Raw genomic sequence first — 14,248 nt, 5'->3', positions numbered from 1 at the left:
CAAACCCACGGATCTCCAATGATACTGCACGAAGACGACTGCATGACTATGGTCTGACTGCCAGAAGCCCATACAGAGGCCCCGTGATGACGACTGCCCATCGCCGCAACCGACAGAGATGGTGCCAGCAGCATCAGCGGTGGACCTTGGCGCAGTGGAACGAGGTCGCTTTCAGCGATGAGTCAAGGTTCTGTGTGGACAGTCCTGATGGGCGTGAGCGTGTCTGGAGAAGAACTGGCGAGCGATATGCCGATTGTTGCGTGCGTCAAGCCAACAGGTGGGGTGGCCCAAGTGTGATGGTGTGGGCCGCCATATCAGGCCGGTACAGGAAGCCACTGGTGGTTGTGGATGGGAATCTTAACGCCCAGCGGTATGTGGATAACATCCTGCGACCTCATCTGCTGCCATTCCTGCTAGACCACCCAGAACTGAGAACCTTTCAGCATGACAACGCTCGTCCCCATGCTGCTCGCTTTACCACTGCATTTCTCCAAGGCGAGAACATCAACACCATGCAGTGGCCTGCGCTCTCCCCTGACCTGAATCCCATAGAGCACCTGTGGGATGAGCTTGGGAGATGCGTAGTTGGCAGGGCCAGGACACGGGCAGAGCTGCTTCAGACATTGAGGACTGAGTGGGACAGAATCCAGCAGCAATCCATCCAAAGACTGGTAGGCAGTATACGCCGACGATGCACTGCCTGTATCCAAAACAATGGTGGCCACACACGCTATTGAAAGGGGACTGACATTGCACCCTGTGCTGTTCTGTACTGTAGAACAAACTGATGAGATGGTGTATCTTGGTCAAAAACTTGACATGTCATCAATAAAATGCCAATGTTTCAATTAGCAATTGTTGGTTTGTTTTATTTTGAACTGTTACAATTTTATTACATTTCAAACAAGTGGTAAGTTTCTTGCATGACTGCAATAGTCATGCAGTCGTCTTCGTGCAGTATCATTGGAGATCCGTGGGTTTGCACGCCCCGGAGTTTCTGCCGCAGAGCGGGATGCTGGACGGAATCGATCCCGCAGGTGACTTCGGACCATCTGCCTGTCCTGCCTTGCAGTGGTGACTCTTGGCCTCCCTGATCGAGGTCTGTCATCTGCAGAGTTGTGGAGGGTGTCTCTGTCCACCAGGGCCGATATCGTCTGGTGTGAACAGCCAAGGCGACGTGCCACCTCACGGTAGCTCAGTCCGCCTTGCAGCATGCCCAGGGCACGCTGCCGTTGATCCCTTGACAATCGTGGCATGTTGATTGAAATGCCCATTTTGCACTGGCCTTTTTAAAGCCAATATCAAGACATCACGTGCAGCTCATTAAAATCATCCCGTACCCCTTGGCTAATCACTGACAGTCAAAATGGCTGTTCAACAGCTGTGCTATGAAGTGACCATTGAAGGTTCAAGTGACCGTTTTGTCTGACAGTGAGGACACTATTGTCCACAAATAAGTTCACACATTTACTACACGCAGTGTTATTGTTGATATTTAAAGGTTTCAAAGGTGGTAAGTTTATTTTGCGTTTCAGTATATATATATATACATGCACATGCTACTGATATACCTGGAAACAAACTTGATAATCGACTTTGAGAGTAAAATATTTGTGTTCACAATTAGTATCACAAAGAAGACAACATGAACACAAAACGACTTCACTCAGATGATCTTGAGAGTGAAGATAAATGAAGAAAATGGAGACTTTGAATCCTTGTTTATTCAACAACAGTTGTGACAAAATAAAAACCCTTAGTGAGCTTTGTAAGACTCTCCTGAATTCCCAAATCCAGCTATTGGTGAGACTAATAATGCAATGCTTGAAAGTGTTAAATATCCAACCATATGAGGATGTATAACAAAACCAAACTGTAAGACCTCTTTATTTGTGGGGTTTCATAAAGAGAGCTATCGACTCCTTTCCTCCGAATGCACCCGGCCTTATCTGGACAGGCCTATGACAAGTTGCAATTGATAGGTACTGGAAGCTCTATGGTACGTATATGGCATCATATACCGTGTTTGAGAACTGTCGTGTATTGTGTCTTCTTTCCACTAGAGTGAGATATCTAACTGCTCTTGATGCAAAACATTTATGTGATGAGACAAATCCTCATCTTGTTGAGCATTCTGGCCACCTCGATAAAGAAGTTAGGAGTGACCTCAAGTTCTGTTAACTTTATTTATATGATTGATAAAATGCATGACTAACAGTTGCCTTTAATTGTCTGCTCCGTTTTGCTTGCTCTCTTTGATAGTCAAGTGGATTATAAGATGTTGTTAAAGGTGAATCTTCCATTTGTGGATACTGATATGTCCCTCATTTCCTCCTCGTCCTCTCCCCACGCTCCTCTCCCCACGCTCCTCTCCCCACGCTCCTCTCCCCCACCCCTACCTCGCACACTGCTAAACCTGGCCGACGTCGGTGTTATGCAAACACATTGTGGCTAGCAGCTGGCAAGGTGGTCACCCTGCAGCTCCTCGTGTCCTCGGCCTGAGAAACGGGAGCAATTGCTTGTAGCAGATGCTCGGTCACCACTCAATGTGTTTGCGATTCGGCCGAACGCTTCACTTAGCGCAGCCGTGCGTGTGGGCACGAAGATTAATGAATCGTTGTTATCTTGTGTAAACGCCGCAACACGGCGCATTAGCCCCGCCGAGGACTGCACTCCGCATCGGGGCGGACTGTGTAATGGTTTGGCTGAAAACGAATTTGACTTGGCGCCGTTTCTTTTGTGCATTGATCATAAACACACTTCACATGTGGAACCTGCAGGCCATACATTGATCGCTATTGTAACATTATTCTTTTGTGTTGCATTCGGTGTTTGTCACTGAGCTGCCACCTTCCTCCCCTGCCCCTCTCTCTCTCTAGTGGTAAGTTCTCGGAGTAAAACAGCAGTGTTCCCCTGTGATTGTCAAATGTCTCTGTTATCCTAATTTTCCTTTTTTCAGGGTTGATTGCTGCCATTGTATTCAGTGAAGTCTCCATATTACTTTGAGGATGGAATTTCTTACATAATCTGCAGTGAATTGAAGGTTGCCAGTCCTGTAATTATTACCTCCGATACCAAACGTGGACGAAAGTTGTTTTCCCTTCTGACTGTCTATCTGTCTGTCTTCTTTGCTACCTGTCTGTTTGTCTGTGTGCGGGATATCTCAAAACGTTGTGGACGGATTCAGACGACAATTGGTGGACAGGTTGGGTGTGTGACGATGGCGAATTGATTCGATTTTGGTGAAGATTCGGATCCAATAACTTTTTTCAGTGATTCTTCACCATTGAGTGATTGGGCCAAAAACAATATATAGCATGATATTTCAAAAAGTTGTGGACGACTTGTGACAAAATTTGATCGATGAGTTGGGTAAGTGACAACAACAAGCCGATTAGCCTTTGATTCAGGTCTGAATCCAGATCCGACCTATCAGTGGGATATGAAATGTAAGCTGTTCAGTCTGGTGGAGGTATGCTCTCTACCGAGTGCTATTCTAGTTGGACATGATTTGGAAAGAAACACACCTTTCCATATGTGATCGCACAGTTGACAGTGCATGTCAGAGCAGAAACTCTACCATGGAGTCCAAGGAACTGTCTGTTTGTCTGTAGATAGAATTGTGAGGAGGCATATATTTGGGGAAGGGTATAAAATATTTTCTGGAGTGTTGAAACTTCCCAAGAGCACAGTGAGCTCCATCATGAGGAAATTGAAAGAATATGAACTATCCAGACTCTTCCTAGAGCTGGCCGTCCTTGGTAAGGGAGGTGACCAATAACCCAGTGACCACTCTGACAGAACTACAGAGTTTGTTGGCTGAGATGGGAGAACCTGCCAGAAGGACAACAGTCTCTGTAGCACTTCACAAATTTATGCTTTATGGGAGAGTGGCCAAAGGGAAGCCACCTCTGAGAAAAAGGCACATGACAGCACACCTGGGGTTTGTAAAAGGCACATGAAAGACTGAGAGCATGAGGCAAAATATTAAGTGGGCTGATGAGACAAAAATGGAACCATCTAGCCTAAATGCAAAGCGCTGCATCGGGCAGAAACTGAGCACATCTTATCATTCATCTAAAACCTTGCCTACCATGAAGCATGGTGGTGGCAGCATCATGCTATGGGAATGCTTTTCAGTGGCAGGGACTGAGCGACTTGTAGGGATAGAGGAAACGATGAATGCAGCTAAATACAGACATTTCCTTGAGGAGAACCTGATTGAGAATACAAAGACCTTAGACCTTGGAAGATTTATGTTCCAACAGGACAATGACCCCAAGCATACAGCCAAAGCAGCACTTGAATGGCTTCAGAACAAGAACGTGAAAGTCCTTGAGTGGCCCAGCCAAAGCCTAGACTTGAATCCCATTGAGAATCTGGAAAAACTTGACGATTGCTGTTCACTGACGCTCCCCATTCAACTTGACAGAGCTTGGGTAAATCTGCAAGGAAGAATGGGAGAAACTCCCTAAATCCAGTTGGGCAAAGCTGGTACAGACATACTCAAGAAGACTCGAAGCTGTAATCGCTGCCAAAGGCGCTTCTACGAAGTATTGATTCAAGGGGTTGAATACTTATGGAAATGAGATATTTCTGTATTTTATTTTTAATTATTTTGTGAAGCAATTGCTTGTAGCATTTTATTGTCCCCTGTCGCACCGCGGAGCGAAAGGGGGACTATTGTTTTCCCCTCCGTCCGTGCGTGCGTCCGTGTGTCCGTCCGTGCGTGGGGGCATGCGCGCGTGCGTAAGCGAAGGACCGAATTCTAATTTGGTGTGTGGGTGCAACCCACGTCAAAATCCAAGATGGCCGCCACCATGTATGTCTGAACCTTGTGAGTGGAATATCTTGAAAAATAAGCGAAGTACCAACTTCTAATCTGGTGTGTGGGTGTATCAAGGCATAAGGAAGAACACTATTGAAAATTAGGTCGCCACGTCAAAATCCAAGATGGCCACCTTGCGTCTTCCACTTTGTCAACTCACATCACTTCACCGATGGGGGACCAAGGCGTAACGCTTGTTTTTAATTATTTTGTGAAAATTTCTAATTAAAAAATCCCTCTGACATTAATAATATGGTGTAGATCAGTGACAAAAGAAATCTCCATTTAGTCTATTTTAAATTCAGGCTGTAACACAACAAAATGTGAAAAAGTCAAGGGGAGTCAATTTATACCCTTCCTATATGTACATATATTTTAAAGAGCTATCTCGCAGCACTATAAATAACCAGGTGTAAATTTAGATACGGCCACAACTGCAAGAACGCTGCAGCTACTGACCGGTTTTGCTCTCAAAGCATTGTCAAGGCATCTTTACCGAGCCGCCGACTAGACGTGCGTCATAACAGTTGAATCACGACGTTAGTTTCAGGTTGGAGAATGACGTAATCTTACTATAATTCACCAAATGTCTGTCTGTCCATTCCCAGGTACCGCAAAAACGGCTGAACCGATCGCAACGATATTTTGGGTGGGTAATCCTGGGACCCCCTGGAGTAAAATAGGCTGTATTGTTTTTCCAATTGTTTTTCCAATTTTTTTTCCAATTTTTCCAATTTCCAATTTTGCCAGTTTACCAAACTTTCCAAACCAAACCAAACCGATTCCAAATTCCGAATCCGAATCCAAACCAAACCAAACCGGTTTCTAAACCGATGGAATAATATTTACCGATATGAACAGTGATGTGGCTTTCATTGAAATTCTACAAATACTGTTTCGATTTTGATGATTTGCGTGCGATATGATTTAACGGATGTTTACATGAATCGTTTAAACTAAAAAAAGCCTTCAATTTGTTTTGCCTTTTCATTTGGGCTTCCCAATTCAAGCCCCACCCGTAGGGTGGGTACCGTTGCTAGTTGGTATAATGTGTGCCTGACCGCATCATCCAGTAATAGCTCCAAATTTTGTTTGGTGAAGTGGGAGATATTGTTTCGCGTGGTAGGCGGTGCTTATTGCTTCCGGTACCGAGCAAAGAGGGCTAACTTGGTGCCGGCACTTTCACCACTCACTGTTTGGAGTCGCATAGCATCTGGTATATAACCAAAAGGTTTTCAGAGTCACAAGTGTATGGAAGCTGCTATGTTGCTGGCAATGTCTAAGTTGTTGTTGGCTGCTTTCTCCACACGTCGGTGGGTTTCAGGAGATGGAACAGAGTGGCCAGACGGAAGCCAAACACTTCAATCTTTGTTTCAGCAGACCACAGAATCTTGTTTCTCACAGTCTGAGAGTCCTTTAGGTGCTTTTTTGCAAACTCCAAGCGGGCTTTCATGTGTCTTTCACTGAGGAGAGGCTTCCATCTGGCCACTCTGCCATAAAGCCCAGATCGGTGGAGTGTTGCAGTGATGGTTGTCCTTCTGGAAGTTTCTCCCATCTCCACACAGGATCTCTGGAGCTCAGCCAGAGTGACCATCGGGTTCTTGGTCACCTCTCTTACCAAGGCCCTTCTCCCCCGATTGCTCAGTTTGGCCGGGCGGCCAGCTCTAGGAAGAGTCCTGGTTGTTCCAAACTTCTTCCATTTGAGAATTATGGAGGCCACTGTGCTCTTGGGAACCTTCAATGCAACAGAGATTTTTCTTTGTAGGCTTTGCCAGGTCTGTGCCTCGACACAATCCTGTCTCTGAGCTCTGCAGGCAGTTCCTTCGACCTCATGGTTTGGTTTTTGCTCTGATATGCATTGTCAGCTGTGAGACCTTATATAGACAGGTGTGTGCCTTTTCAAATCATGTCCAATCAATTGAATTTACCACAGGTGGACTCCAATCAAGGTGTAGAAACATCTCAAAGATGATCAAGAGAAATGGGAGGCACCTGAGCTAAATTTCTAGTGTCATAGCAAAGGGTATGAATACTTATGTCAACGTGATATTTCAGTTTTTTCTTTTTAATAAATTTGCAAAACTTTCTAAAATCCTGTTTTCTCTGTGTCATTATGTGTTATTGAGTGTAGATTGATGAGGGAAAAAATGAATTTAAACGATTTCAGCATAAGGCTGCAACATAACAAAATGTGAAAAAAGTCAAGGGGTCTGAATACTTTCTGATTGCACTGTACATACATACATATATATATAAAGACACACGTGTATTTGTGATCGTGTGCTTGCCCATTTAATGTTGTGATGAGTTCTCATCGGGTTAAATAAACTCTGTACCTGTGACATGCAGAGTGCTGCAGCCCTGCGACGTGTCAGGCATCTGTCGGACTATGTGCTGACTCTTCAATCATTTGTTGGCTCCAGCCAAGATGCAAATCCTCTCTACCACGACTACCATGGTGAGTATGCAGGTGTGGGGAGGTATGTGTGGCATTATAGTGGTTTTTGTTGCAGGTTCTGGTGTATAAGATTACAATTTTGTAGCAAGCCTAACCTTTATGCCTGTTTGGATTGTGGTTGCATCGGTAAAGCCTTCTTGCATTGCCCTCACTGGTGTTGGTTTAATTCCCATAGCCGCTCAGCAGGTGTTTCCTCACCCTGCACAAAGTGGCAACCTGTCCTGGTTTAATTCGTGACATAAACCAGTTAGAAGCTATTATGAGTGCTTCAACGTTCCGTCGAGAGTGTTGTTATTACCTCCACCACCGAACGTAGATGGAGATGATGTTTTCACCCCTCTCTGTCTGTTTGTCTGTCTGTCTGTGAGCAGGATATCTCAAAAGGTTGTGGATGGATTCAGACGAAACTTCGTGGACAGGTTGGGTTTGTGACAATGAAGAATTGATTCGGTTTTGGTGAAGATCCAGATCTGGATACGAGAATTTTTTTTAATTTCTCGGTGATTCTTCACCATTGAGAGATGGTGCCAAAAACTATTTATAGCACGATATTTCTAAAAGTTGTGGACGGATTTTAGTAAAACTTGGTGGATGAGTTGGGTAGGTGAGAAGAACAAGCTGATTAGATTTTGGTTCAGGTCCGGATCCAGATTTGGCCTATCGGTGTGATACAAAACGTAAACTGTTCAGCCTGGCAGAGATATGCGCTCTGCAGAGTACCGCTCTTGTATCGAGTTTTTACCTCCACCACCAAAGGTGGATGGAGGTTATGTTTACACCCCTGTCTGTCTGTCTGTCTGTCCGTTTGTCTGTGAACAAAATATCTCAAAAAGTTGTGGACGAATTCGGACGAAATTTGGCAGAGATGTAACGTATGTGACAAGGACGAAATGATTAGATTTTGGTGAACATCCGGATTCGGATCCGGCTACTAGAATTTTAAAAGTGATTCTTCACCATTGGGAGATAGGGCCAAAAACGATACATAGCAGGATAACTCAAAAAGTTGGAGACAGATTTGGACGAAACCTCGTGGACCGGTTGGGTGTCTGACAAGGACGATTCGATTCGATTTTGGTGAAGATCTGAATATGGATTCGGATACAACAACAACAACAACAACAACAACAGGCATTTTAAGGCCATTTTCCCTGCTAGAGCAGGGGTTAGCCTTGCGGTCCCCATGACAATTTTCTCCATTTTGCCCTATTTTCTGCATCTCCCCTTGTTACCCCCCTTGCCCGCATTTCTTCTTCGACCATCTTTAGCCAAGTCTTTCTCGGTCTTCCCCGTCCTCTACTTCCTTCTACATTCATTTCCATCACTCTTCTCAACCAGTCACTTTCATCCTTCCTCAACACGTGACCAAACCATCTCAACCTGTTCCTCTTCACAGCAACAATCACAGGCAATATTCCCATCATCTTTCGCAATTCATCATTTGTCTTCCACTCTCTCAACGATACTCCGCACATCCATCAAACCATTCGCATTTCCACCCTTTCCAGCCTTCGTTGCTGCTCTACGTTCATTACCCATGTCTCGCTCCCATAAATCATAACACTTCTCACACATGCAGCATACACCTTTCCCTTCAGCTTCAGCGACACTCTCCTCCTCATCAGCATGCCACTCAGTTCCCGAAACTTCTTCCATGCACAATGGATATGGATTGGATTCGGATATGAGAGTTATTTAATTTTTTTAAGTGATTCTCCACCATTGGGAGATAGGGTCAAAAACGATACATCGCAGGATATCTTAAAAAGTTAAGGATGGATTTGGAGGAAACTTGTTGTACACATTGTGTGTGTGACAAGGAAGGATCGATTCAATTTTGGTGAAGATCTGGATCCAGATCCAGCTCGTATAATTTTTTAGTGAATCTTCACCATTGAGTGATATGGCCATCGAGGTGGAAGGTATGCTCTCTACTGAGTGCCATTCTAGTTTTCATTAAATTCCTGCTGAAGGTATCTTTACTTACAATACACTCTCCTCGACTTACGACGTAGGCAACTTACGACGACTCGCACTTACGACCATCGACCATCGCAAAAATCTCAGTTGTTCCTTGTGCCTCGCGCTGACAACATCCCTTACGCTCCATCGCCAAAAAGTGTGTGTGTGTGTACCGTACTGCCATCATCATGTCCAGCAAGAGGAAGAGTGCATCAACTGATATATATATATATATATATATATATATATATATATATATATATATATATATATATATACGTATATATATATATATATATATATATATATATATATATATATATATATATATTGTTACAGACGTGGCTTGGATGTTATTTACCGAGCGGTTTTATGGTATGACCACGTCTGCACAAGTTACCCGATTGTGCCCGAACGTTGACTAATCGCGCTATGCTAGACCAATGAAGGAAAAAGAAGACACACGGCTGGAATTAATACGACACGACACCAGGGATACGGTTCTCAAAGGTTGTTATTACAATAATGCGGAAGGTTTAGATTACAGGGACAAGAGGGAAACATAGGAAGGTGGGCACTTAAACACACTTATATTAACCCCAACGGACGACAGATAAACGGGACAAGGCTCACTCACACGGGGTTTGATGGCCAGGAAAGCGGGTAGCGATCGCTCCAGGTGCACCTGTGCTCAGGGCAGGATCACGTACGGTCCAGTTTAAGAGATGCGGTGGAGGTATTGCAGCGCTCGAGGGGTGGCGACTTCTCTCTCCAGGCTGGGGGCGCATCTCACGTCACATCCGGCGCGGGGCCGCGTATATCCGGCGGGGAGTGACACGCCCTCGGCTCGTTAGCTCCGCCTCGTGGAATCGGCACGTTGCTTCTCATTGGGTTCGTGCGGGGGGGTTTACCAGGCTCCGCCCTTGACGAGGAGCTGACAAGGAGCCCCTTCGTGGTAACCCCGTGGAGCGCATGGTCTGGAGCTAATCGAGCCGGTGTGAGGACGCATCCTCCCCCGCTCCGCCGCCATCTCCTCTGTTGTTGTTGTAATTGTTGGGGAAGAAGATGGAAGGAGGTATGGGAAAGGTCCTAAACTCACTACTGATGCCATATAATCACATTCTGGTGCAACGAAGAGTCATAATTAATGGAGACGAGGCCTTAACTGACATAGAATAAGAATAACTAGGAAGATGTCCGAAAGTTGTCTACGTGTGGTGCGGTGGACCTGGGCACGACATTTAATGGGGGAATAAGGGGAAGGTCGGCTCTACTGATTGTTATTTACATGCAATGGGACTAGGGAATGGGGGATCGGGGAAAGTTGGGGAGTATTGGAGAAAATAGGGGAATATTTACAAGCGGATATGGAGGCCAAATTCCATATTCGCAACATTGCACCCTTCTCTACCCTCGGGGCGTCCCGACCCGATAAATTTTTACCTACTTTAGTGTGGCACGCAATGTAGTTCCCTCTACTATTAACTCTACCCTGAGTGCGACAGTTTTACAGATATTCACAAATGAGTAAATATGTCCCCCTGCGACGTTGCACCCTTCTCCTCACAGAAACACACCCACAGGATAACCGAATCCGGAAAGAATTCTCAAACTAAACATACAGCCGGTAGGGAGCATTATTTACAAGACTACGCTGCTATTTACACTACGATCCAGGACCTGTTTTTGGAGGAACACATGCAGATGTTATGCATAGAGAGAGCGCGCTTGCCAACATCGATACACCAACCCACGAGTGCTCTGTGGCCGACGGCCTTTAATAACGTGCAGAGCACCCTTTCCCAGCATCAAAAGCACCACCCCACCACACAGTCAGCACCATCCGGTGCAGTCACCATTGTTCATTGGTATAAAAATAAATTCGACAACCCCTAACCCTGCAGGTGTCTCTTGCTCTTCTTGTGGTGCACTTGGTGTCAACTATTAGTGGTTCACCTGTATGGCATAGGTGCCACGTTGATCCATAGGTCCATCCCCGGGTGGTGCTTGGCCGCAAACGAACTGCGGTCCATTGTGGGTGGCCACAAACATTGCGGTCCATATGGTGTATCGATCCCGGCAGCAAACAGCGAAAGTGCAGGCCCACAACTGCGCAGCCAGCACCTCTCTCTCCTCTCTCTCTACCCCAAAGCCAGATCCTCGGAGGTGGGAGACAAAAGAAGAAACAAGTGAGTAAGGTGGTAAGGGCGCAAAAGTGCACGCAATGTAAGGTGATGCACACTGGGGGCACATGGGAACCAGGTGAGACAGGTACGTTCCTATCGTACGCCCCCCCCCCCCCACCAGGTAACCTACATGGCCCCTCCCTTACCCCTTACTGCATCCACAAAACACAACACTACCCATAAACATCTACTTTACAAATCAACAAACGTCCCTACTGTCTTCCCCGTTCCTCCCATATACCAAATTCGTCTTCTCTCCCTCCTAACCAATCAAATTTGCCATTTTCAACTCTCATCAAAATTTGCCATCTCCAACTCAACATCATAATTTGCCATCTCCAACTCATCATCAGTCCCTCCTAAGGAGGGAGAGATGGAATCACCCCAATGTCTCATCCACGTCGTGATGCGTCTCACCAACCCACACAGCAATTTATCTCCTGCACAAAACAAAGAAAACACAGGTGTGGAGTCATCATCATCACCACAGGTAAGTGGCTGCGTATGGTGCGACAGGTTCATCAATCCTAACTATCTCCTAAATGACTTTAACAACTTTACACTACCCGGGGTCTTTCTCCGGCCAAACCATTGGCCCTCTTACACTATGGGTTCTAAAAACCAATTCCCATTGGTCAAACTGTGGTGCTCTTCAATTTGGGGTCTCACTCCCCCGATTCATCTCCCGGTGCCCTCGTACAATTTCTGGGCTGCGACGTGTACCTCTCCCAGTGGGTCTACCCACCTGCACACCTCCACCACTGCAGTTGCCTCCGAGCTTACCTGCTCCTTACCCTAACCTAACTACCTGGGGAAGGCCCTCTGGCTCTCTCCCCACTCGGTGCCCTCTCTGGCACTGGGCTACCCGGGTCCGTCCTCCGGATCCTCGGGCCCCATCCACAACTCTACCGGCTCCCAGAGCCCACCTGCGGCCTCACCTGGCCGACATCCTCACAGTGGTGGAGTGCTCAACCAACTACACACACTAACAGGCTACACGCCCCGCCATTTCCACAACACTAATGCACCCATTCACAACACCATTCTGCAACCGCACCACAAATGCCAATATCCAACCACAATTTACCTGTACTCTCTACCTAACACTTACATTACCCGCCCCGGGTACTCGTGAAAGGGGTCCACTCTTCCCCCATCCACACCTTCGCACCATGCACACCACTCCGTACCACTTACTCCAACTCTCTCCACACACCTGTACCTGCACACCTGTGCTCTCACACCTGGTGCCACCTGCACCCTTCTCTCCCCAAGCGCATTCGCGCTGATCCACACACTCACTACTCATACACTGCTCCACACACCTGTCCAATCACACCTGTTCAATTCTCACACACACAGCATCATCTCAGCTAACTACTCCCTTCTGAAACTTGCGCTTCCCAGTCGTCCCTTTAAACTATTGCGCTCCCACGTCATTATCATCCATACTAATCTACCTGCGTCCCCACTACAGGTATCAGTCACTAACTAAACTTAACGTTACCTAATGTCAATCCTCGCTAGATCCCTACACACAATATCCTAACCCACCCGGGCTAGTTTTCACTGCCATACACCCCATAAGCTATTGCTCCTTTGCCCCTCCATATGGGAAGGATGGTGGATTTGCCATCCCCCCACATCGGGGGTCTCTCACTACCAATTTTGCACATCAAATTTCAACAAATTAAAAATTTGCCAATCACTGCCCATCATCTGCCAATCACTACTGCCAATCCCTTGCCAATCATCAAATTTTTCTTTTCTCTAATTTTGGGTCCAAAACACTAACCTCATCACCCAGTCTACTCACTAATACCTCTCGGTGCGCCAATCCCTGTCCAAAGCCCGGCTTCGTAAAGCCAAGCAATGGATGCTGGTTGTTTTGTGCCAGCGGCTGGATGCGTCCGGCACTCGGTGCAGGGACGGGGGCTTACCCGGGCCGAGATCCCACGCATCACCTCGGCGTGGAGCCATCCAATGTCCCGATCTCGACCTGCCGGAATGCCTCAACAAAAAGTGGTCGCCATGACGACCCTTTCTATCGGGCCGCCCGCTCCGCCTAGTGGAGCACGGACGCGGCCGTTCAAAGCGAGGCCCAGCACGCACCGAGGGCCCGATTCGGCTAAAAGTCGACCTAACCTCTAACCCGTTTAATGTCGATGCTTCACCTGCATGCTTACACCCCGCAGCCCGTTCCTTGCTCACACATCCAGCTGTGCCCATGCTCCTCGTACCCTTCCTTACACACCCAGGTACACCCATTCCACTCACAGCCTTGGTCACACACCTGACCACCGAACACTTTGGCACACATTCGTTGGTCGCACACCTCACCAATACACCGCTTCGCACCCCCTCCTCGGTCACCTCCTCTGTGACAATCACAGGTGTGCCCTCATTCGCACACCCAACCACGTGCCTCACCACCAATTCCAGCGTGCATTCCCACTCACGCTCTACCATTCCAGGTGTGCATCCTTCCATCCCAGGTGTACATCCTCGCTCACCTGTCACAACTAACTCACGCTCCATGTCACTCTCACTACTTTCACCTCCATTCCTGACAGCGCACTCACCCTTACTCTTGACAGCACACTCTTTCTCCATGCACCTGTCCGTCACACACCTTTCTCGCGCACACTCTCCCGTTACACCCTCTGTAACACTCACCACAGGTGGACACTCTTCCTTACTTCTGACAGCGCACTCTTTCCTCATGCACCTGTCCGTCACACACCTTTCTCGCGCACACTCCTGCGCACACTCTCCCGTCACACCCTCTGTAACACTCACCACAGGTGGACACTC

At 47.0% G+C, this 14,248-nt stretch overlaps 1 protein-coding gene across 3 annotated transcripts in view; it reads left to right on the top strand.

The window, feature by feature from the left end:
* The window catches only part of ELP4 (elongator acetyltransferase complex subunit 4), a 71,085-nt gene that overhangs the window by 34,339 nt on the left and 22,498 nt on the right, over nucleotides 1-14,248 (top strand). For all 3 annotated transcript variants that reach the window (XM_068124112.2, XM_068124113.2, XM_068124111.2), the window contains exon 8: nucleotides 7,178-7,286. In XM_068124112.2, coding sequence (XP_067980213.1) covers nucleotides 7,178-7,286 — 109 coding nt within the window. The remainder of the gene's footprint in view (nucleotides 1-7,177; nucleotides 7,287-14,248) is intronic.

Source organism: Myxine glutinosa, chromosome 8, assembly GCF_964187855.1.
Source record: "Myxine glutinosa chromosome 8, kmMyxGlut1.1, whole genome shotgun sequence".
NCBI lineage: Eukaryota > Metazoa > Chordata > Myxini > Myxiniformes > Myxinidae > Myxine > Myxine glutinosa.
This window is presented reverse-complemented; position numbering and strand designations above follow the sequence as displayed.